At 41.4% G+C, this 22,637-nt stretch overlaps 1 protein-coding gene across 1 annotated transcript in view; it reads right to left on the reverse strand.

The window, feature by feature from the left end:
* Positions 1 to 22,637, reverse strand: part of KAT2A (lysine acetyltransferase 2A) — a 76,702-nt gene that overhangs the window by 30,571 nt on the left and 23,494 nt on the right. The window contains exons 7-10 of the mRNA XM_089690629.1: positions 21,165 to 21,271; positions 15,944 to 16,054; positions 8,837 to 8,973; positions 8,407 to 8,615 (exon numbers count right to left, since the gene is read on the reverse strand). Coding sequence (XP_089546755.1) covers positions 8,407 to 8,615; positions 8,837 to 8,973; positions 15,944 to 16,054; positions 21,165 to 21,271 — 564 coding nt within the window. The remainder of the gene's footprint in view (positions 1 to 8,406; positions 8,616 to 8,836; positions 8,974 to 15,943; positions 16,055 to 21,164; positions 21,272 to 22,637) is intronic.

Genomic DNA, 22,637 nt, shown 5'->3' on the forward strand with positions numbered 1-22,637 from the left:
GCTCCATCTAGAGTGGAGGCACTCTAATACAGGAGGTTACTGGCTAGATCACCAGGTGAAAACAGAGGGATAAAGACCTAAAAGAAGAAAACTAATGAAGCCACCACATCTAAGGATAGGTAAGCTGTAATTTTCATACATTTTTTTTTATTGGTGTAATACTAACCTTTCAGTGTCAATGAGCAAGAAAGGTATTAATAGATTTTTTTTAGTTTATATCATACTGATATATATGGACTTTATTCATTTCCACTTTACATGTTGCACTTGACTGTTCCACATTCATTGAATGTTTTTTTGATGCTTATATGTTTTCACTTTATGTGTTGCACTTGATTGTTCCATTTATTATTTACCTTATCGCTGTACCTCAGATCAGCAATGCACTTGATTACCTCACATTATTATTTATTTAATCTTAGCGCTGCTCTTTTACACCATATTTAAAATGAGTTGTTACCTTTACCTTTGTGCTAGCCGCTTTATATGTCCAGCGCTCGCCCATGCACGATACTTATATTTGTCAGTACAATACAAATGCATGACTGGATATCACCAACATATGGAGCTACTGTTCCTACCAAGTTACAGTCCCTGCAGCACTTTTTCAAAACAGGAAAGACTGCATGCAGTTTCTGAGTAATGTTTTAACACTAACTTGAAAACTGGTTCCTAAGTTTTAGAGTCAAAGGAGGATATATACGTTTAAATTCTAGATTTTTGTTCCTTGAATAAAAGGTCTTTAGATTCCCCCAATTCTTATATTATCTATAGTTATGCGTGTCTGAGGCAACCATCTTGTTTGGGAACCTAGGAGATCATTGGAATACAAAAACTTGTGCGTACAATCACTAAATTAGTAGACACTCAACTGCCTGGCGGCTTATTGGATATAAATCATCAAAAGGCTGGATTCACACTGTTGCAGTGCATTAACCTTGATGCATTAAGATAGCCCATTTATTCTAGTGACTATTTAGCCGCTTTAAGTCCGCCCTGTAGCAGCAATACTGCTACAGCGCGGAGACTGCGCAAAATCATGTATATATACACGTGATCCGCGCTCCCGCTGTGATCGCAAGCCGGGGGGGGGAGCACACACCAGCCAACCCTGCAGTGCCGTGATTCGGTGCCCAAGAGATCCATCAATAGATTCAGGCCAGTGATGTTCGGCCTGGATCTGCTGATTGATCCCTTCCCTATTAGAGATCTTCCTGTACCTGGGTTTACATTTACACAGGTACAGGAAATGATGCAATCTTCTCTCCCTGCGTACATTCTGTCCCAGAGAAAGAAGAAATCAGATCCACGTGAGTAAAAAAAAACAACAACATTTTTACAGTATAATCACAGCTAGGTCACATTTAACCCCCTGATTGCCCCCCAGTTAACCCCTTCACTGCCCTGTCACCAGCGTCATTAGTACAGTGTACAATTTTTTTTTTTGCTGATCACTGTATTAGTGTCACTGGCAACTTCAGATAGTGTTAGCGTCCCTCCCAGATAGCATCAGATTGCCCACCACTACATCAGTCATCACATTTGACCCCTTGATTGCCAGGAACACGTGGCACCGTGCGACCTAACTGCTGGGGCTTCCCCCAACGGCTTGTAAATACCCTTCTGAGAAAGAGGGAAAAGCCTGCTTGACATATGATGAATTGCTCGCAGTGAAATGGAAGGAAAAATGGGATGTTTTTGTCCTGTCGTCCATTCACGCAGACACAACCATCCCAATTTCCTCGGCAGCTGGTGTTATTGAGAAGCCCTTCTGTGTCCACGACTATAACCTTAACATGGGAGGGGTGGACTTCAACGACCAGATGATGAAGCCGTACTTAGGTTTTCTGAAAAGCCAGACGCTGGTACAAAAAAAATGTCTATTTATTTCAATTGGCTCTATATAACGCATTTGTGCTTTACAAAACAACTGGACATAGTGGATCCTTCCTAAAATTCCAGGAAAAGATCATCACGGCCCTTTTGTATCCAGAAGGTGCTATGGCCCCAACCCACATGCAGTTAGTCGGCTGCATGAGAGGCATTTTCCCAATGCCATTCCTGGTATCCCCAACCCAAAGGACACCCCAAAAAAATATATCTGTAGCAGATATTGAATTATACGCGACACCTGCTTTTTTTTGTCCCTCCTGTCCTGGCCAACCTGGTCTCTGCCTCAAGGACTGCTTCCGTTGCTACCACACAATAGTGGAGTATTAGTATAGGGTACAGCACAGTCTAGGGCACATATATACACAGGGTCTTGAAAGATGTTAGGTAGTCAGGAAACTGGCTATCCCATTTTGAGAGGCCCTACCATCTGGTTAAAAGTTTAAAAAAATGTAAAAAAAAACCAAATAATTACATTAAAACAAAAATAGTCACTTTATTTTTGTCAAGTTACTGTTTTACTATTACTGTTTTATTGTTAACCACTTCAATACCTGGCACTTTTACCCCCTTCCTGCCCAGGCCAATTTTCACCTTTCAGCATTCTCACACTTTGAATGACAATTGCGCGGTCATGCAACACTGTACCCAAACTAAAATTTTATCATTTTGTTCATACAACTAGAGCTTTCTTTTGGTGGTATTTAATCACCACTGGGGTTTTTATTTTTTGCTACGTTAACAAAAAAAAAAAAACGCAAAAAATTTTGAACAAAACAAAACACGTTTGTTTCGGTTATAAAAGGTTTGCAAATAAATAATTGTTCTTCATAAATTTAGGCCAAGATGTATTCTGCTACATTTCTTTGGTGAAAATAATCCAAATAGGTATTTATGATTTAATCAGTAGAAAAGTTATAGAGTTCACAAACTATGGTATATCTGAAAATTAATCAATCCTGCAGTACTGACAGCCAATCTAATTTCTTGAGGCCCAAAAAATGTCAGAACAGTATAGATATCCCCTAAATGACCCCTTTTTGCAAAGTAGACAGTCCGACATTTTATAAGAGGCATGGCAAGTTTTTTGAAGTTGTAATTTTATGGAAAATTAAGAAATTAAAAAAATTTATTTTCACAATTTTTTTTTTTTTTTAACTTACTGTCACCAGTGCAGCATCATCATGTAACTGGTGTGGCGGTGATCAGGGACACTGACTGGTGACGGTACGGAAAAAAAAAAATATATATTTTTTTTATTTCTTTTATTTTTCATATTACACTACGACCAAAGTAGTATAATGTTATCATAGTAACAGTGTACTACTTTGGGGAAGTGATCAGTTTTTGTTTTTTACACAATTTTATTGTTTATAGCAAAGAATTTATTTGCTATAAGCAAGCATTTAACTGAATTAAATTGATTAATTCAGGTTTTTTTGTTGTGATTCGCCACGGCTAATCACATGACAGAGATTGGCTGTGATTGGCACAGCCTGTGCATGTGATCACTGTAACCATTCACAGCTAGACACACTTGTATACAATGGATGGCAAGAAAGGAAGTCATCCATTGCATACAACTGTCATGTGACCTGCTGTGATTGGTCACATGGTACTGGCAACGAAGCCGGTACACAGATCTGTCGTCAACCAAGTCCAAGGTACACAGCCGGTGACAGATCTCAGCACAGAGCGGCCCTGCGGGCACGCGCAAAGCGTGATCCGGGATGGATGTCATATGACGCCCTACTGGAGGGACGAGAGGCTCACCCGGCTGTCATTTTACTATAGGCCAGACGGGAAATAGTTAACCATTGCTGTTCTCTTTGCAGGATATGCCATTCAGCTGCCGCATCGACTTGTTTATTCTGACAGCAACAGGGGGGTCTTGCTCTCAGAATATACGCAAGTGTGTGCAGTGCTGTTGGATGAGATTTTCAGCCTCAGTTAAAAAAAAGAGCATTATATGCCCAAGCATGGATGCCTGGGGTAGCCAGTGGGTGGATGGCCCCTATGCGTCGGTATATATTAATAGTTTGTCACCATTGCACGGGGCATGCACAGTTTTAAAGCATGTCATGTTTGGTATCTATTTACTCGACATACCATCATTTTGTATACTTTACTAAACAATTGACCAATATATTGTGTTATTGTGCATTAAAAGTAAAAAAGTGGGGCTTTTTTTAAAAAAGATTTGCGTTTGAAAAATCACTGCGCAAGTACTATGTAACATCAAAAATTGCAGCACAAACCATTTTATTCACTAGGGTGTCTGCTTTAAAAAAAATATATAATGTTTGGGGTTCCAAGTAATTTCTTCACAAAAAAATACTGATTTTTCCATGTGAAGAGAAAGTGTCAGAAAAGGATTGGTCTTCAGGTTGTTAGAAGAGTGAGTGATGTGTGGCATAAACTTCTAATGCTGGGCATAAAATGCCCCCCTCCCCCAAATGACCCCTTTTTGGAAGGTAGATACCCCAAAGTATTCCATACTTTGTAGACGCTATAATTTACACACAAACCAATCAATATGCAGTTATTGGGATTTTTTTTTAGCAAAGACATAGCAAATTACATTTTGGCCTAAAATTTTTACAAAATTTGAGTTTATTGGATATTTTTTATGACAGAAATGAGAAAATATATTTTTTCCAAACTTTTTCGGTCTTTGTTTGTTTATTGCGCAAAAAAAAAAAATTCGATCACCCAGGGGTGATCGAATACCACCAAAATAAAGCTCCATTTGTGTGAAAAAAAGGACATAAATTTAATTTATGTACCATATTTCATGACCGCGCAATTGTCAGTTAAACTAGCGCAGCGCTGTATAACAAAAAAACTGTAAATTCCAGTATCTATACCATAGTTTGTAGACTCTATAACTTTCACACTAAGGAATTACCGTATTTTTCGCTCCATAAGACGCACCTAGGTTTTAGAGGCGAAAAACAAGAAAAAAAAATATTCTGAACCAATGGACTGCGGACATAGTACAGGGGATGACCAGAGACTGCGGACACAATACAGGAGATGACCAGAGACTGCGGACACATTACAGGGAATGACCAGAGACTGCGGACACAGTACAGGGAATGACCAGAGACTGCGGACATAGTACAGGGAATGACCAGAGACTGCAGACAGTACAGGGAATGACCAGAGACTGCAGACAGTACAGGGAATGACCAGAGACTGCAGACAGTACAGGGAATGACCAGAGACTGCAGACAGTACAGGGAATGACCAGAGACTGCAGACAGTACAGCGGATGACCAGAGACTGCAGACAGTACAGGGGATGACCAGAGACTGCAGACAGTACAGGGGATGACCAGAGACTGCAGACAGTACAGGGGATGACCAGAGACTGCTGACCTTTGGGGAGGGAGGGGGAGCAGGTACCTGAATTTGACAGGTACCCGCTCCCACTTCCGCGGAGTTGTCCTTCCCTCTTCTTCCCGGGCCGGCTTCTGTGACAGCCGGGTGCCCACTGCGCATGCGCGAGAAGCGCTGCGCTTTGTGAATGGCCCGGCGCCTTCTGGGACCTGTCGTGTCCCAGAAGACACCGGATCATTCACAAAGCGCAGCACATGCGCAGTGGGCACCCGGCTGTCACAGAAGCCAGCGCGGGAAGACTGTGCAGCGCTGGAGCGAGGAACAGGTAAGGCCCTGCAGGAGAGAACAGCTGAGCGGCCGGCCCGGTGTTCTGACATGGTGGCGGCAGAAATACCGGACTGGCCACTTTACATTCGCTCCATAAGACGCACTGACATTTCCCCCCCTTTTTTGGGGGGAAAAAAGTATGGAGCAAAAAATACGGTAATATACACTTATTGGGATTTTTTTTACCAAAGACATGTAGGCAGAATACATTTTGGCCTAAATTTATTACTAACTTTGAGTTTACAATATATTTTTTCTAACTGAAACAAAATTTTTGGCCAATTTGTTTATAGCGCAAAAAATAAAAAACCCAGAGGCGATCAAATACCACCAAAAGAAAGTTGTATTTGTGTGAAAAAAAGGACATAAATTACGTTTGGATACAACATTGCATGACAGTGCAATTACCAGTTGAAATAGCGCAGCGCCATAACACAAAAAATGGCCTGGTCAGGAAAGGGGGGGGGGGGGGGGAGGGGGTAAATCCTCTGGAGGGCAAGTGGTTAATGCACCAAAAAAGGTGCATGTACTATTTTTAAAATACAGCACACCAGTACCACTCCCAACCTGCCCACCCTCTGTCCCTAGCTCATCATTCCATAGTTTCCTGTTGGCCACAAGCCAAGGATGCTGCAAGTTGAATTACATCAGCGATCCCCAAGTGGTTCCTGAAGCAAGTGAGTCCTCTTCAAAATGCTAGTTAGTGACAATTTCATAACATTTCAGAATTATGCCCAGACCACCGCTTTATTATTTACATTAATTCTTTAAAACAGAGAAGTGAGTTGAGTTAGAGCTAGCATTGAGTACAAGAACAAAGGTAGAAGAACTTGCTATACCACTTCAGTGCTTTGTATACAAACGCCTCACACTATTTCTGTGTGCAGGCTAAAGTACATAAGTGAGATAAACTAACAATTCAAAGTAGGAGGTACTGTGAAAAGAGAAAGGGAGGTATGAGGGCAAAGAAATGGTATGTCCAGAGATCAGCTTTTAAATGCTCACAAAAATCCAAAAGAAATGCAGGTAAGTTATTGGCTCCTGTCTAAATTGGCCCTAGTATGTGTATGAATGTGAGTTAGGGACCTTAGATGATTGTAAGCTCCTTGAATAACAGAGACTGATATGAATGTAGAAGTATGTGTAAAGCGCTGTGTAAAAATTGTGGGCGCTATATAAATATCTGCAATAAATAAAGCAAATGAGTGATAGCAAACTTATCCTTGAAATGCCAAAGACCTAACATTTTGTGACTACAAAATTACTTGGAACGCTCAAACATTATATATTTTCTGAGAGCAAAGGCCCTGGCGAATAAAATTGTGGCTGTTGCATTTTTTCTGTTTGATTTGTTGACTGTTGTAATTTTTTTTTAATCTCACACATTTGGGCAGCCCTTTATCAAAATATACATTTTCTAAGCCCTGCAAAAGTGATCAGGAGGCTGTAAAGGTGCTCAAAAAATATTTTCTCCTCAAAACACCCTTCAGCTAACAGTCTCAAAAATGTCTTAACGGAAGCCCAAGTTAAGATGATGTAGTAAGCGTATCACATCATAATAATGAAGTACATGGTTGGATTTTAATTAAGAATATCACAGCATGATAATATGGGGTATGAGAATGCCCCCCCCCCCCAAAATAATAATAAGAAAAAAAAAAGAAAAAAAAACAACACACGGTTATGGCTTTTAGACTGACTGCCAATTTGGAAAGTGAATATATATCCATGTCCATGGAAACACATTAACCACTTGCCCTCCAGAGGATTTACCCCCCCCCCCCCCTTCCTGACCAGGCCATTTTTTGCGTTACGGCGCTGCATTACTTTAGCTGACAATTCCACTGCACCCAAAGTAAATTTACGTCCTTTTTTTCCCCCACAAATAGAGTTCTTTCGGTGGTATTTGATCGCCTTTGCGGTTTTTATTTTTTGCACTACAAAAAAAAATACATTTTTGAGAAAAAAAATAATATTTTTGACTTTTTGCTACTAAACATGTCCAGTAAAATTTAAAAAAAGAAGAAATCAAATTTAGTCATAAATTTAGGCCAAAAGGTATTCTGCTCCATGTCCTTGCTAAAAAAAAAAAATCCCAATACATGTAAAGGAATTGGTTTACGTGAAATTTATAGTGTTTAAAATGGCAGTATATATACTAGGAATTTTTTTTTTAATTTTTACTAGTAATGGTGGCGATCAGCAACTTATAGCAGGACTGTGGCGGGCATTCTGACACTGGGGGGAACGGACTTGGTGTCACTGACATCCCCAGTGATGCCAATACAGTGATCAGTGCAATTATAAAAGCACTGACACTGTACTAATGGCAATGGGCAGGAAGGGGTTACCATGTGGGGCAATCAAAGGGTTAACTGCTGTTTTACTGGTGTTTCCCTGTAAGCACACTGCTTTGCATGGCTCTGCAAAACAGTGTGCAGGAGCTGACAGGAGAGAGAACTGTATTGTTTACATACAGTTCTCTCCCTCCGTCAGTAATGCTCCTCGATCACTGGGTGACGGCAAGAAATCACCAGTCGAGACCCGATGATTGACAGCCGAGGCTGCGAATAGCAGCGCGGGTAGGACGCACGCCCCCCTACCCGGAAATGCAAAATCACGTATATATACACGTGCTTTTGCACACCAGTGTCGCCCTGTAGCAGTATATCTGCTATAGGGCGGCGGGAAAGCAGTTAATTTCGGGCTTTGTAACAAAGCTACATGGTATGTGCTTCAATGTAAACTTGCTAATCCATGTATTCAGGCATAGAAAAAAAGAAATGGATTTCATTTACAGGTGATATTAAAATCAAATCTAAGTGCCAAAGTCATGCTGCTGACTTACGGGTCAAAGACGAGCCGTGTGATATATTCCTTGGGCATTCGTGGAAGTTGATGTGAAAAGACATTCTGCAAGCCAACAAGCCACATGAGAATCTTCTTGTTAGACTTCTGAGACAAAGAATTTCCAATTACATGAAACTCAATAATCCCCCTGCGCTCCTCCAGGCGTGCTGTCTCGTCTCGTGCGGCATTAGCAGATAGTAAACTTGTCTGATACAAAAAAAAAAAGTTAAAACACAATGAAGCTGGAGTATTCTGAATGCATCCAAAGGTGTCAAGATAGGATGAGTGACGCAGCTTTTGCACAGGCATTTATCACTCTATTCATATAATTTATCATCCTAACAATTCATATATAAACATTACTAAATTAAAAAAAACAAAAAACACCACAATGTAACATTAAAATATTCTGCATTAGCAAGTCTTACATCTGGACCCAGCATAGCAGCAGGGTCAGTGATGGTCAGCATAACTTCATTCACCAGTTCCATAGGAATATCACCCATAACCCGGATTCTCTTTGCATCCTCTATGGTTAGGCTGTCTGACAGTTTCCTTTTCTCTCCTGTGTGAAATAAAAAGGTTATTCAGCAGGTAATAAAAAAATGTAAATGTGTGACACGACAAAAAAACCTTGAAGTAAACCCTAACACCAACATTTTTATTTTTATTATTTATTTTTTTAAGTTTTGGATAGAATGGGAAAGGGTTAGAATCCCTGTCAGGTTTTACTGCCATCCTGGGCTCTATAAGGGTCCCCATACATGTTACAACCTGACAATACAAGTTTTGTACTATCAACTTTAGATTTACCAAAACTATGTAATATGAGGACCTACGTAATCTAACCAATTAGCCACTTGCCGCCTGCCCACAGTAAATTTATTGCGGGCTGGCACCAGCTACAGGCTAAGTGATTTACTGTACGTCGCTCAGCACATGTGCACTTCCGCAAATGTGCCTGGTGGACACAGTGCATCACAGTGCTCGCTACTTGGCCACTATAAGCGGTATCATGTGATCACCATGACCAATAAGAGTGATCAAATAATTACATGGAAGCAAACTTGCTTACTATTGTGATTGGCCCACAGATGACACATGGCACCCTGTACCATGTGAGCATGTGACCATGTGAGCAGCTGTAGCCAATCACAGCATCACAAACGTAAGCAAGCTGTCATGAATGAAAGCTACTCATGACAGTTAAAACTATTACTTGTAACAGTGATCAACACTGTTATAAGCAATAAAACAGTGATAAAAAATATAAATATACAGACACACATTGCCAACAGTATTGGGACACACCTCCAAATCACTGGATTCAGGTGTTGCAATCACCTCCATGGCCACAGGTGTATAAAATCAAGCCCCTAGGCATGCAGACTGCTTCTACAAACATTTGTGAAAGAATGGGTCACTCTCAGGAGCTCAGTGAATTAAAGTGTGGTAACGTGATAGGTTTCCACCTGTGCAATAAGTCCATTCTTGAAATGTCCTTGCTACTAAATATTGCATGGTCAACTGACAGTGGTATTATAACAAAGTGGAAGCAACTGGGAACAACAGCAACTCGGTCACGAAGTCGCCAAGCGTCTTCAGAGTCAGTAGCTAAAGACCACCAAACTTCGAGTGGCCTTCAGATTAGCACAACAATGCATAGAGAGCTTCATGGAATGGGTTTCCATGGCCGAGCAGCTGCATTCAAGCCTTACATCACCAAGTGCAATGCAAAGCATCAGATGCAGTGGTGTAAAGCACGCAGCCACCAGACTCTAGAGCAGGGGAGACGTGTTCTCCGAAGTGACGAAACACACTTCTCTGTCTGGCAATCTGATGGGCGTGTCTGGATTTGGCGGTTGCCAGGAGAACAGTACTTGTCTGATGGCATAGTGCCAAGTGTAAAGTTTGGAGGAGGGGGGATTACGGTGTGGGGTTGTTTTACAAGGGGTTGGGCTTGGCCCCTTAGTTCCAATGAAAGGAACTCTTTTTGGACAAATTTCATGCTCCCATGTTTGTGGGATCAGTTTGGGAATGGCTCCTTCCTGTTCTGCACACCAGTGCACAAAGCAAAGACATGGATGAGCGAGTTTGGGGTGGAGGAACTTGACTGGCCTGCACAGAGTCCTGACCTCAACCCGACAGAACATCTTTGCGATGAATTAGAGCGGAGACTGTGAGCCAGGCCTTCTCATCCAACATCAGTGCCTGACTTCACAAATGCACTTCTAGAACAATGGTCAAGTATTCCCAATTCCTAAATCTAGTGGACAGCCTTCCCAGAAGAGTTTAAGTTGTTATAGCTGAAAAGGGTGGGCCAACTCAATATTGAACCCTACGGACTAAGACTGGGATGCAATTAAAGTTCACGGGCGTTTGAAAACACATCAGGTCTCAATGCGGAAAAATCTCATGCCGAATATCTATACTGATATGGACTGGGTATTGTGTTAGGAATGTATGGATGCCACATTGTTTGAATTCAGTCCTCTGTAGGTTGATAATTTTCATTGCCATCAAAGACACCCAGAAAATCAAAGTGAAAAAAATGATGCAGCAGGCTAGTCCATTTTGCTGAGATTTCATTGTAGCAACTCAAAATGGTACTCAGTAGATTGTATGGCCCCCATGTGCTTGTATGCATGCCTAACAACGTCGGTGCATGCTCCTAATGAGATGATGGATGGTGTCCTGAGTATTTCCACCAATATCTGGACCAGGGTATCACTGAACTGCTGGACGGTCTGAGGTGCAACCTGGCGTCGTCGGATGGACTGAAACATACCACTGAGGTCTTCTATTGGATGTAGGTCAGGAGAGCATGGGGGGGGGGGGGGGGGGCATTCATTGGTATCCATTCCTTCATCCTCCGGGAACTGCCTGCCTACCCTCGCCACATGAGGCCAGGCATTGTCGTGCACCAGGAGGAACTCAGAACCCACTGCACCAGCGTAGGGTCTGACAATAAGTCCAAGGATTTCATCCCAATACCTAATGGCAGTCATGTGCCATTGTCTAGCTTGTAGAGGTCTGTGCGGCCCTCCATGGATATGCCTCCCCAGACCATCACTGACCCACCACCAAAACGGTCACGCTGAACAATGTTACAGGCAGCATAACATTCTCCACAGCTTCTCCAGACCCTTTCACATCTGTCACATGTGCTCAAGGTGAATCTGCTCTTATCTGTGAAAAGCACAGGGTGCCAGTGGAGGACCTGCCAATTCTGGTGTTCAATGGCAAATGCCAATCGAGCTCTATAGTGTTGGCACTGAGCCCACTAGAGGACGTCGGGCCCTCAGGCCACCCTCATGAAGCCTGTTTCTGGTTGTTGTTTGGTCAGAGACATTCACACCAGTGGCCTGCTGGAGGTCATTTTGTAGGGCTTTGGTAGGGCTCATCCTGTTCCTCCTTGCACAAAGGAGCAGATACCGGTCCTGCTGATGGGTTAAGGATCTTTTACAGCCCTGTCCAGCTCTCCTAGAGTAACTGCCTATCTCCTGGAATCTCCTCCATGGACATCAAAGGAAAAGGACATCAAAAGGGCCTTTTGTTAACGTGCTAGTGCACAAAACATGTTAGGGAGGAGCCAGGGTGTGACGTCACGCAGCTCGGGCCACACGTTTTATGCCGGCGGCCATCTTTGATGTCCTTTTCCTTACTGTGAGTGCTCAATGCTTGCTTGTTTGGATCTATTTATATGTGGCAATTTTATAATAAAATACTACACTATCAAGAAATTTCTGTTTTGGCTCGTTTGATTGCGAGCCCCCCTTCAAGGTGGATTTTGCTGCTGCTTTGTACCTGCCTTTGAGAGAGGTCCCCCTGGTGGCTATGTATGATACCATGGTACAATGAGTGTGATCCCCCTTGTGGATGGCTGAGTGATTCCTGATCCCTGGAGGCTGATGATCCTTCAACTACTTGTCCTTCTGCTGGTTGGCCAGTTGAGCTGTGGATGTTCATCCTTCTGTTACCAGAGGACCAGGAGTGATTTAAATACTCAAGTGTGCATTTGTTTGCGCTATCTGGTTAGTGCAATCTACATCTATATATTCATCACCAGAGTCCCGATTTGTACCTATATATGGATTTGGGGACTTATGTGCTTGTTTATAACACTCTAATGTTGGAATTCACTACCTGCACATTATAACGTCCTTTAGACGCTCATTGCACTTGATTTCTATTTTAGCGCTTTTATAACATTTCTATTATTTGTGTGTTCTATATTTTTTATTTGATTTTAGGAAGGTTTAGAGGATTTTGCCTTTATGACAGCTGCTTATTCCCTGCACTACCTAGAGCTCGTATACCTTTGCTATTGTTCATGATTTTCAGATACTTGTAAAAAAAAAAAAAAATTTAAAACTAAATTTTCCTTCCACTTCACAATTATGTGCCATTTTGTGTTGGTCTATCACATAAAATACATTTACGTTTTTGGTTACAAAGGTGTAAATTTTCAAGGGGTATGAATACTTTTTCAAGGCACTGTAACAGAATACATTTTGCACCAAATTTATCAAGAAAAATTAATTCTTTGCAACATTTTATACCAGAAACTAAGAAAAACTTGTTTTGTTTTTTTTTTTCAAAATTTTCTGTCCTTTTCTGTTTATATAGCAAAAAATACAACACCTAGTGGCGATTAAATACCACCAAAATAAAGCTTTATAAGTGTAAAAAAAAAAAGAAAAAGTGATATAAAATTGGCAGTTAAAGTAGCACAGTGCTGTATAGCAAAAATATCCTGGTCATAAAAGGGGTAAAGCCTTTCAGAGGTCAACTTGCTAATCTGTATCCAATCAGGCAATCCCTGCTCTAGATAGCTGTTGGCAACTTTAAAGCTTACCCCACACTTTGCAATCTGATTGTACAATCTCCTTTACAGCCACTTAACCTCCCTGGCGGTATGATTATTTCAGATTTTTGGTGCTGAAAGCGGTACAATTATTTTGCATGGAAATATATTTTTTTTTTATTTTAGGGCTGTAATTTTTAGTAATAACTCACTGAAATCTGTCCGAACAAGACTCTAGTAAACATCCCGGGTATGATAAAATTTGAAACACTAAATCATAAATTATAATTTAATAAATAATCATAAAAATAATAATATAATAATAAATTTAATTTAATAATATAATCAAACCAAAAACACTGAAATTTGAAATATAGCGCCAAGTTCGCACATCACTGAGCAAAGTCGCAAAATCGTTTTCACTGTTTGATGACGAATTTCCCCACAAATCATTATCACTCAATTCTGCAAGTGGTTCTGATTTACTATCGCTGTTCTCTAGCTGGTCTAAAACCGCTTTTGACCTAAAGTGACGCTTTTTGGACACCATGGACATTTCTCAGTTTCCAGGCAATAAGAACAGTAAAAATGCAGGCAGGGCACAGGACAAAGCACTCGGGACAAAATGTATGTGAAATGGTTTGATACAGTAATGGAATACTATGTGATTTTAGTGATTTTAGTGAATGTCACTTTTTGTCATTTTTGAATTTCCCGCCGTTCCTTCCCCCGTACGTCCCGACGCTCACAGGGGATGGAACCCAGATGACAGATGCTGGCATCCGCCGGATTACATTGTCGGGGACACTGCAGGAGGGACATCGTGGGAGCGCAGGACAAGGTAAGTGATACAGGGATCGTGGAGCAGCGCCGCATGGTATTCCCGAGTGTAGCTCGGGGTTACCGCTTGTGGTACTGAAACCTTACCCCGAGCTACACTCGGGAATACCGCCAGGGAGGTTAAGTATGTAGTGCAAGGACCTGCCTGACTGGACGATAATTGATTGGCTAGTTTAGGTAGGCCCTCATATTATATATTTGGTAAAACTAAAGTTGACTGTACAAGGATTGTACAGTTAGGCTGTAATGTGTAAGGTTACCTTTGGAAAAATTTCCCGTTTTAGGGATGACCTTTTAACAAAACAGGAAGTGGGGAAAAATCTGCAAAAGGGAAACAGAAAGCAATAAAGTCGGCTATAAACACACTTTATGTCAAGGGCAAATTCAATGGATGTAAAATTTTGTAAGTCAACAGGTAGGTTGCATGCCACTATGCAGCAAAGTGTTCCTTATCTAAACTCTGGGGACCACTGCCCATTTAGGCTGATGTCACAGTATTAGGGCAAATAAAACTGAAAATGTGCCTGTGTTGGTAACCAACCAAAGTATGATGGTGCCTACACTAATGGAAATATACCACCAGGATCCCAGGACTACAGGCTGAGAGGTGGGCTATTATACAGCAAGGTACTATTAAAATTCATCTGGCCAGCGTAGCAGGGTCTATAGAGGAGTGGTAAAACCATCATCTCAGAATTCAGATGGGTGATATTTAACTACTTGCCTACCAGGCCAACCAATACTGACATTTCTCTCATATGATGTAAAAATCTGTTTTTTTTGCTAGAAAATTACTTAGAGCTCACAAACATTATATATTTTCCTGAATGCAAAGGCCCTGGAAAATAAAAAGGCACTTGTTGCAATTTTTATGTCACAATATTTGATTATCAAAATGCTAATTTTTTCAGGGGAAAAAAAAAATCAAAAACAAATGAATTTTATTGCAAACAAACACAATAAAATACTAAATTTTTTGGCAAAATATAATAGATGTCACACAGAGGAAATAGACACCCAACATGTCAAATTTAAAAATAACGCATGCCCATGGAATGGCAACAATCTATGGTACATTAAATTATCCATAGGTGAGGACTTAAAATTTAGAGTTAAACAGGAGGTCTGGCACTAAAAGTATTGCTCTCACTCTGACGTTCGTGGCGTTACTTCTGGTGTGAAGCCATCACCATTTATGTAAGTGAGTGAGACCTATGTGCACATTTGTATGTGTGTGAGAGCACGGGTGCACTTTTTGAAAAAATTATTTTTAATTTCATGTTTTTCTTTACACAATCTCTTTAATTTTAGCAACTTTATTACCAGCACAAGGGATGAACACCATCCCTTGTGAAAGCACGGGCAGCAACTGGTACTCTTTAATGCAAGATCTGGGGTCTCTTAGACCCCCAGATCTCTCCTTTCCCCTCAGAAGTATCTGATCAACCTGAGATTGGTTTGCAAGCCAGTAACACAAACTGAAACCAAAGTGACAAAATCCTTGTTTCTTCCAGTTTCATTCCTCACAGAGAAGGGGCAGGTATGGATGTACCTTCTCCTCTGTGCTTAGTCGGCCAGGCAGCGTGCAGTGCTCCTGGACTCCCCGAACAAAACAAAGCCTGGGAACAGTGGCAGGGGGCCTTTAGCGCCCTGTAGATGTGCCTGGGTGGCTACAGAACTGCTCTGATCAAGTCTACAGAAAAGCCCGTCACCGGCTGCAAATTTTGATACCAGGATCACGAAGCTGCTGATCCTGGATTCACTGCTTCCCAATGAGGACACACACACGGCAGTAGAGAAACAAGTAGAGCAGTCAGTTCCCTTTTTACTTATTATTTACCTTCAGAACATCATTAGAAAAAATATAACAGAATATTTTATGTATTACCAGGTAGAGGTTCTGAAATCCCAGCATCTCCATTGGATGTTAGAGTTGAGTTGTTGTTCAGGCTGTTGCTGAAGAGTGGAGCACTGGGGGCAGCAGTAGTGTTTACAGCAGCTAATAAGAAACAATTAAAGAAGTCAGCTTTGTAAACAAAAAGTACATACTATCCTGAAGACTGGTACACACTGGCTGAATATCAGCTGGTTCAACACAAACCAGCTGACATTCGCCAGTGTGTACAGCAGCCTGTCCAGCTTCTGTCGAACAGGCTGCTGGAAAACCAGCAGCTGACCGGCATCTGATTATCACTCACAGCCAATGGCTACAAGCGCTGAATAGTGTGTTCTGGCAGGCAGGGAGATCGCTGTACTAACTATGCAATGTTAGCACGGGAATCTACCTACTGAGCTGTTGTGTTCTAACAGGGGGATCGTTTTTTTTTTTTTTCTTTTACCCCGCTGAGTTGAACAGGAAAAAAAATAAATAAAAAGTATCAGGCTTTACTCCAGATGAGAGTTAAATGTCAGCTAAATTGCTAGATACCTCTGTAAATTTTCATATGCATATTCTATAATCAATCCTGAGATTTCCACCTAGCACAGCCAAAAAGGTGCATATTTCCTTAAGAAAGTGGAACTGGAAGTTCTATTTCCAAAATAAGTCAGTACTACATCAGTACCATCTCAGAGAGCAGAAAAGCAAAACTCGGCTAGGGAAAAAATGGTCTACATCACCTTGGCACTACAAAATCCTCATAGTGGTGTCTCACAGATGTCAACAATGCAAGCTGTGGAGCACTTCACAGGTAGCTACAAATACAGCTGTTTCACAGGACCTGCTACAGGGTTTTAAGACAAACAATGAGGTAGTTTGCAGTTAAAGCAGAATTAAACTATTTTTCTTTTTTTTTTAAATACAAGGGACCCCAGGAGGTTTATGCCATAATGTGCCAGTATGTACTGCATAGAACGTCAGCACATTATGGTAGACTACATGTCAAACGAGTCCCTCCAGCGATGTGCTATCAGTGCTTAAGCTCGTCAGGGGCACGCCTATCTTCCCCCAGTCTTCCTTCCTGGTTCATTCTGTTTGTCCAATTAAATGACTATGCAAGGAGGAGGGCAGGCGCATGGAGTCACATCATGGTGCCATAAATGTACATTGAGCTGCATGTACGCTGTTCAGTGTACATTACCAATGACAGGCAGGTAAAGGGTTTATGACAGGAGAGACCAAAAGGTCTCTTCTGTCATAAAATCCCTACCTGTCAGAGATTTAAAAAAAAAAAAAAAATTGGTGTCAGCGTGTTTTAGGGGGAAAAAAAAAGACAAAAACAAAATGTGCACTATTGTTTCTGGGCTGTAATACAGGTACAAACAACAAATACACACATTTGGTATCGCTGCGATCGTCAAGAGCTGGAGAATTTATTTTGGGTTGTTGTTTGGTGGTAGGTTATGGTAGTAACAAAAAAACACACAACTAATTAAAAAAAAAAAAAAAAGGTTTTTTTTTTTTTTTACTATTTCGGGTCAGTTTTCCTTTGATAAAAAGAAAAAAATCAGGGAGATATCCGTTACCATTTACCACCAAATGAAAGCCCAAATTGTCCTGAAAAAAAAAAACAAGGTATAATACACCTGGATGTACAAAGTATTTGTGATGATATATACAGTTTTACTAACACATGTCAACGTTGCAAAATTGTGCTTAGGCATTTAGATTTGTTTTACCTGTGAAGGGGTTAAACATTTTTGAATTTAGAAAGATTCTAAAGGCTCAAGACTTATTACCTTCATACCAAATGTGTGTTATTTGTTGTTTGTACCTGTATTACAGCCCAGAAACAATAGTGCACATTTTGTTTTTGTCTTTTTTTTCCCCCTAAAACACGTTGACACCAATTTTTTTTTTTTTTTTTTAAATCTGACAGGTAGAGATTTTATGACAGAAGAGACCTTTTGGTCTCTCCTGTCATAAACCCTTCACCTGCCTGTCATTGGTAATGTACACTGAACTGCATACATGCAGCTCAATGTACATTTATGGCACCATGATGTGACTCCGTGCGCCTGCCCTCCTCCTTGCATAGTCATTTAATTGGACAAGCAGAATGAACCAGGAAGGAAGACTGAGGGAAGATAGGCGTGCCCCTGACGAGCTTAAGCACTGATGGCGCATCGCTGGAGGGATTCGTTTGACATGTAGTCTACCATAATGTGCTGACGTTATATGCAGTACATACTGGCACATTATGGCATAAACCTCCTGGGGTCCCTTGTATTTAAAAAAAAAAAGAAAAATAGTTTAATTCTGTTTTAACTGCAAACTACCTCATTGTTTGTCTTAAAACCCTGTAGCAGGTCCAGTGAAACAGCTGTGTGTTAAATGCATGAAGGTAAAAAAACCTTCTGTGTGCACCAGCTCCCCAAGCCCCAATACTTTGAGCCCCATCTCAATCCAGCAATGTGAATGAGAGCAGCGGCTTTGCTGGGTCTCTCCCTCCTCATTGGCTAGATAGCAGCAGAAGCAAATGAGGAGAGAGCAGGTATGAGCAGCAATTTCTGTGTGAATGGATACAAAGCAGTGGCTTAGGAGTGAGCATGTTTGAGGGCTGACATAGCAAGCATTTTGCTATGGGGCCACTGAGCAGACGGATGGGGCCAGAAGTGCCGGTGGGGGACCCAAAGAGGACGAGGGCTGCTCTGAGGAAAACCATTACACAGAGCAGGTAAGTATAACATGTTTGTTATTTAAAAAGAAAAAAAATACAAGCCCTTATTATCACTTTATTTCTGCTTTAAATAATTCACAGTCCTACTTCAGTAATGACTCTTTCTATGTCACCTCACCGCTTCCAGCCTCTTCACTGGAAAGGAAACCAGCATCATCACAGCTGTACTAGGAGCATCAGCAAGCATTAGTATCTGAAGCCGAAGGCTGCCATCATAGACCTTTACTGCAAATGCCAGTGCCCCGATTACCATGCTCCTTCAAAAGCTTTACCACTTCCTTAGGCATGGTCTCAGACCATCTATACAGATTGGAGCCAACTTCACCAACTTTCTGATCTGCATGATTATTCTGGGCCAATGACCTAAAAGTATTGAAGCCAGTGAGCAGCATTCTTTTGAGGCTGCCAACAATGGTTGCCCTTGTATTTCTCCAACTATAGGTGTTCTTTAGACTTTCCAGTTAAAGAACAGAAAGCAGTGGATCTACCCAATGTCAGGCAACCATCTAAAATCAGGGCTCGACAAATCCCAGGCGCCCTGGGCAGCTGTCCACTGAGCTCCTCACCTTCTCTCATCCATTGGCTGCGTATTACATTCCTACATTGCATGGGGGAGAGATGATTGGGCAGCCTGTCAGCCTCTCCCCTCTGCACTGACCAGAGCTTCCCGCCCCCTTTTGACTCTCCCCCAACCAGGAGCTGGGGACGATGACTTCTCTGATTGGCTGGCCAGGAAGATTGAGAGGAAGGCACACAAAGGAGCCTACAATCAGCCTCAGCTCTGCTTGATGGCCGAGAGGGACTTGGTCGAACCCTGCAGGAAGGGCAGCCCCAAGTGGGGGGCCCAGGAGCTGGCCGAACTCTACTCCCCAGGTGAGAGAAGTCACCCCAGGGGCCCCACCAACAGGAAGGGGGGACAGTGAATGTTTCCTGTATCCTCCATGTGTTTATACCTTTATATTGGTGTTATTGGATGTCTGCACCAATCACAGCAGTTATCTGATCTGTGAAGTAAATGTGATTATTAGTCGGGTGAAGTCATATCATCTGCTTCTAGTACATCGGGGGGAGGGGCACTGATATAAGGGGACTGTGAACTAATGGGTGTCTCTAAGGGAGAGTGCTGACTGCTGCTGATCAAAAGTCAACCCCCCCCCCCCCTTAGATCAGACTCCTCCTATATTAGCATCACCTATTTAGAGATATCCCGATATATCAGAATCACCTTATATCAGCACCCCCCCCTTACAGACCCCCATTAGAGCCCTTTTATATTAGGGCCCCCCTAAGAGTCTCCCCCATTAGAGTCCCCTTTTATCAGCGACCCCCTTTACAGATCAATGGTTGGCCATCTCTGGCACTGAAGACAAAGCCCTGACAGTCAAAAAAAATAAAAAGGCTTTTAACTTTTCTAGCTGGCTCCTAGATTCAAAGAACATTTGTCAAGCCCTGTTCTAAATTCCATGGGAATTTTTGGGAAAAGTGTTATCCAGCTTTTAAAAAAGGCACAGGTAAAAACAAATCCCTGGCCACACTGCAGAGAACATACTGAATGTCTGTCCCATCAAATCCACATGATGAAATTGGGAAAATAAAAAAATCATATACACGAGCAATGATTGTTTTTTTATGGCCTTGTAGTAGTGTACACATATTACAAACACTTATTAACTAAAATAAACAAAAGGCCCAAAAGCTGGGCTTGGTAAAAGAAACTAAACAGATTTTTTTTTTGCAAGTGTAAAGAGTTGCTTAAAAAAGTGCATCCAACAAATCTGGTTTGTTTGCTGTGATAATGTCAGAGGTGGACACTTTGGGGTAGATTTACTAACACTGGAATACTCAGAATCTGGTGCTGCTGTGCATGGTAGTCAATCAGCTTCTAACTTCAGTTTGGTCAGTCCAGCTTTGGCAATAAAGCCTGGAAGCTCATGGAAGGTGTTTATGCAAAGTTAAGCCAGATTTTGCACTCTTGAGTTTTAGTAAATAAAACCCTTTGTGTCTTTTAATAAATAGGTACCTGGCTGCTATGCACAAATAAGTAACCAATTTGTGCTACTGATGTTTGAGCATCTGCTTTTTTGGACAAAATTTCAGGCAGTTGTTTTGCACGTATTCCCGTGTATTCGTGTGCACAATATACTCTTAGGGAAAATTCATTATGATCAAATGCACGCGCATTTGTATGCATTTGCACGCAAATGCGCAAACGCAGTGTAAATTTCTGACCAAAGATGCAGACTTTCCTATTTTTTTTTTGTCTTTTTAATGAAGAATACACGGTGCTTCTTTACACTTTACCTCAGTAAAAAAAAAAAAAATGCTGTACTGAGCTTTTTCAAGCTGCAGTGTGCAAGAATCCTTATTGTGATATAAAACCTTGTGTGGCCCCTATTTTTTATATCAATGTCAAGTACAATTTCAAAGCATATATGCACATAACTAGAAACAGCAAGATGCTGAATAGGACAGCCAGAAAAATGATTCTACCTGGACGGGACACTAGCTGAGGAACTTCAGTGTTGGGAACCGTGAAATCTGCCTCCCAGATTGGAGAGTTCTCACCATATATTTCTTCTTCCAACATGGAGAGGAACCTGAAATGTAAAAATATGAGCATAAATATTTACATAGCTAGACACGCAATAGCCAGAACAACATAAAATTCTAGCAAATCTGAGAAATAAGGTACAAAATTTTGTTTGTAGGGGCTTGTTATATTTTGTGAAAAAGCTTACAAGAAAGAAAAGAAAATAGAGGAAAGGAATTACCAAACATATCTGTAAAAAAACAAAAAACACCCCACTTTCATGGAAAAATAAAATCATATTTTCGTATTACACAATCTGGTTTTATACGGTCTGTAAAAGGGTTTTATTTGTTTTATGAGTTTGAAGAAAAAAAAACAAAAACACATTGCTCACAGTGGTACATTAACTTGCGCTAGCTTGTAAAATATTAATCAGCTTTCTCATACTTCCAGATGCTTTATTGTGCATTTGGACTAAGAAAACAATCTCCAATATACTCATGAGATTTTTTTTCTTTCTTTTTTTTAAATCTTCAGAGATTTCTCAGTCTCCATCATCACTATGACAACTATAACAACTAAGAGCCACATTTACTTTATGGAATTTTATGGCAAAAAGTTGACACATTCCAATTTTACTGGCTTCCACACAAGGTTGCTCACTGGGCAATACATTTCTCAATGAATGCAAAGCGTCCTCTGGTTGAACAAGGTGGAAAGGCAGGGCAATGATGTCAATTTCTGCCTTGTTCAACCAAAGAAAGCTTTGCATTGAGAAAATGCAAAGCATCCCCTTAATGGCAACAGTGCAGAGCGGGTGACCTCCTGTGTTTAGTAAGCAGGAGGGCAGTCTCTCGGCACTGGACCCAGCAGTTAGCAGCAATCATTGCAGCAGTGGTGCCCACTACAGTGAATTCCAGCTCCGACAAGGGCCCCCACAGGTATAGCACATATATACTTATCCACTTGACAACCAGCGACTTAGCTGTACATTGCTGGACTTCAAGTGGTTATACGGGAATGATGCCCCTTGCAGCAGCTATTTTTTATTTTAGAGCAGTCAGTCAGCTAATTAGCAACTGGATTGCTTTAATCACTTCCTGACCGGCCGTTGTATATAAACAGGCGGACAGTGGCACTGCAGGGTTCGGTGGTCGTTTATAAATGGCCTCCCCGCACCCTGCTTGTGCGCGCTCCCCGGGAGCGCGCAGCACCGCGATCTGGTGCCCGCTGTGTCCTCTGGACACAGCGAAACACTGATCGTCGGATGGGACCTCTGTACGATATCCTGATCATGTGATCACTGATTGGCCAATCAGTGATCACATGCAAAGTAGTAAGCAAGATGTCACTTCTGACATCATTGCTTACTACGTGTGAAATTTGTGAATGATCACAGAGGTCACATGGTACAAGGCTATTCACAACAGCCT

Source organism: Staurois parvus, unplaced genomic scaffold, assembly GCF_062004578.1.
Source record: "Staurois parvus isolate SC_StPar_1 unplaced genomic scaffold, SC_StPar_1.0 ptg000538l, whole genome shotgun sequence".
Taxonomy (NCBI): domain Eukaryota; kingdom Metazoa; phylum Chordata; class Amphibia; order Anura; family Ranidae; genus Staurois; species Staurois parvus.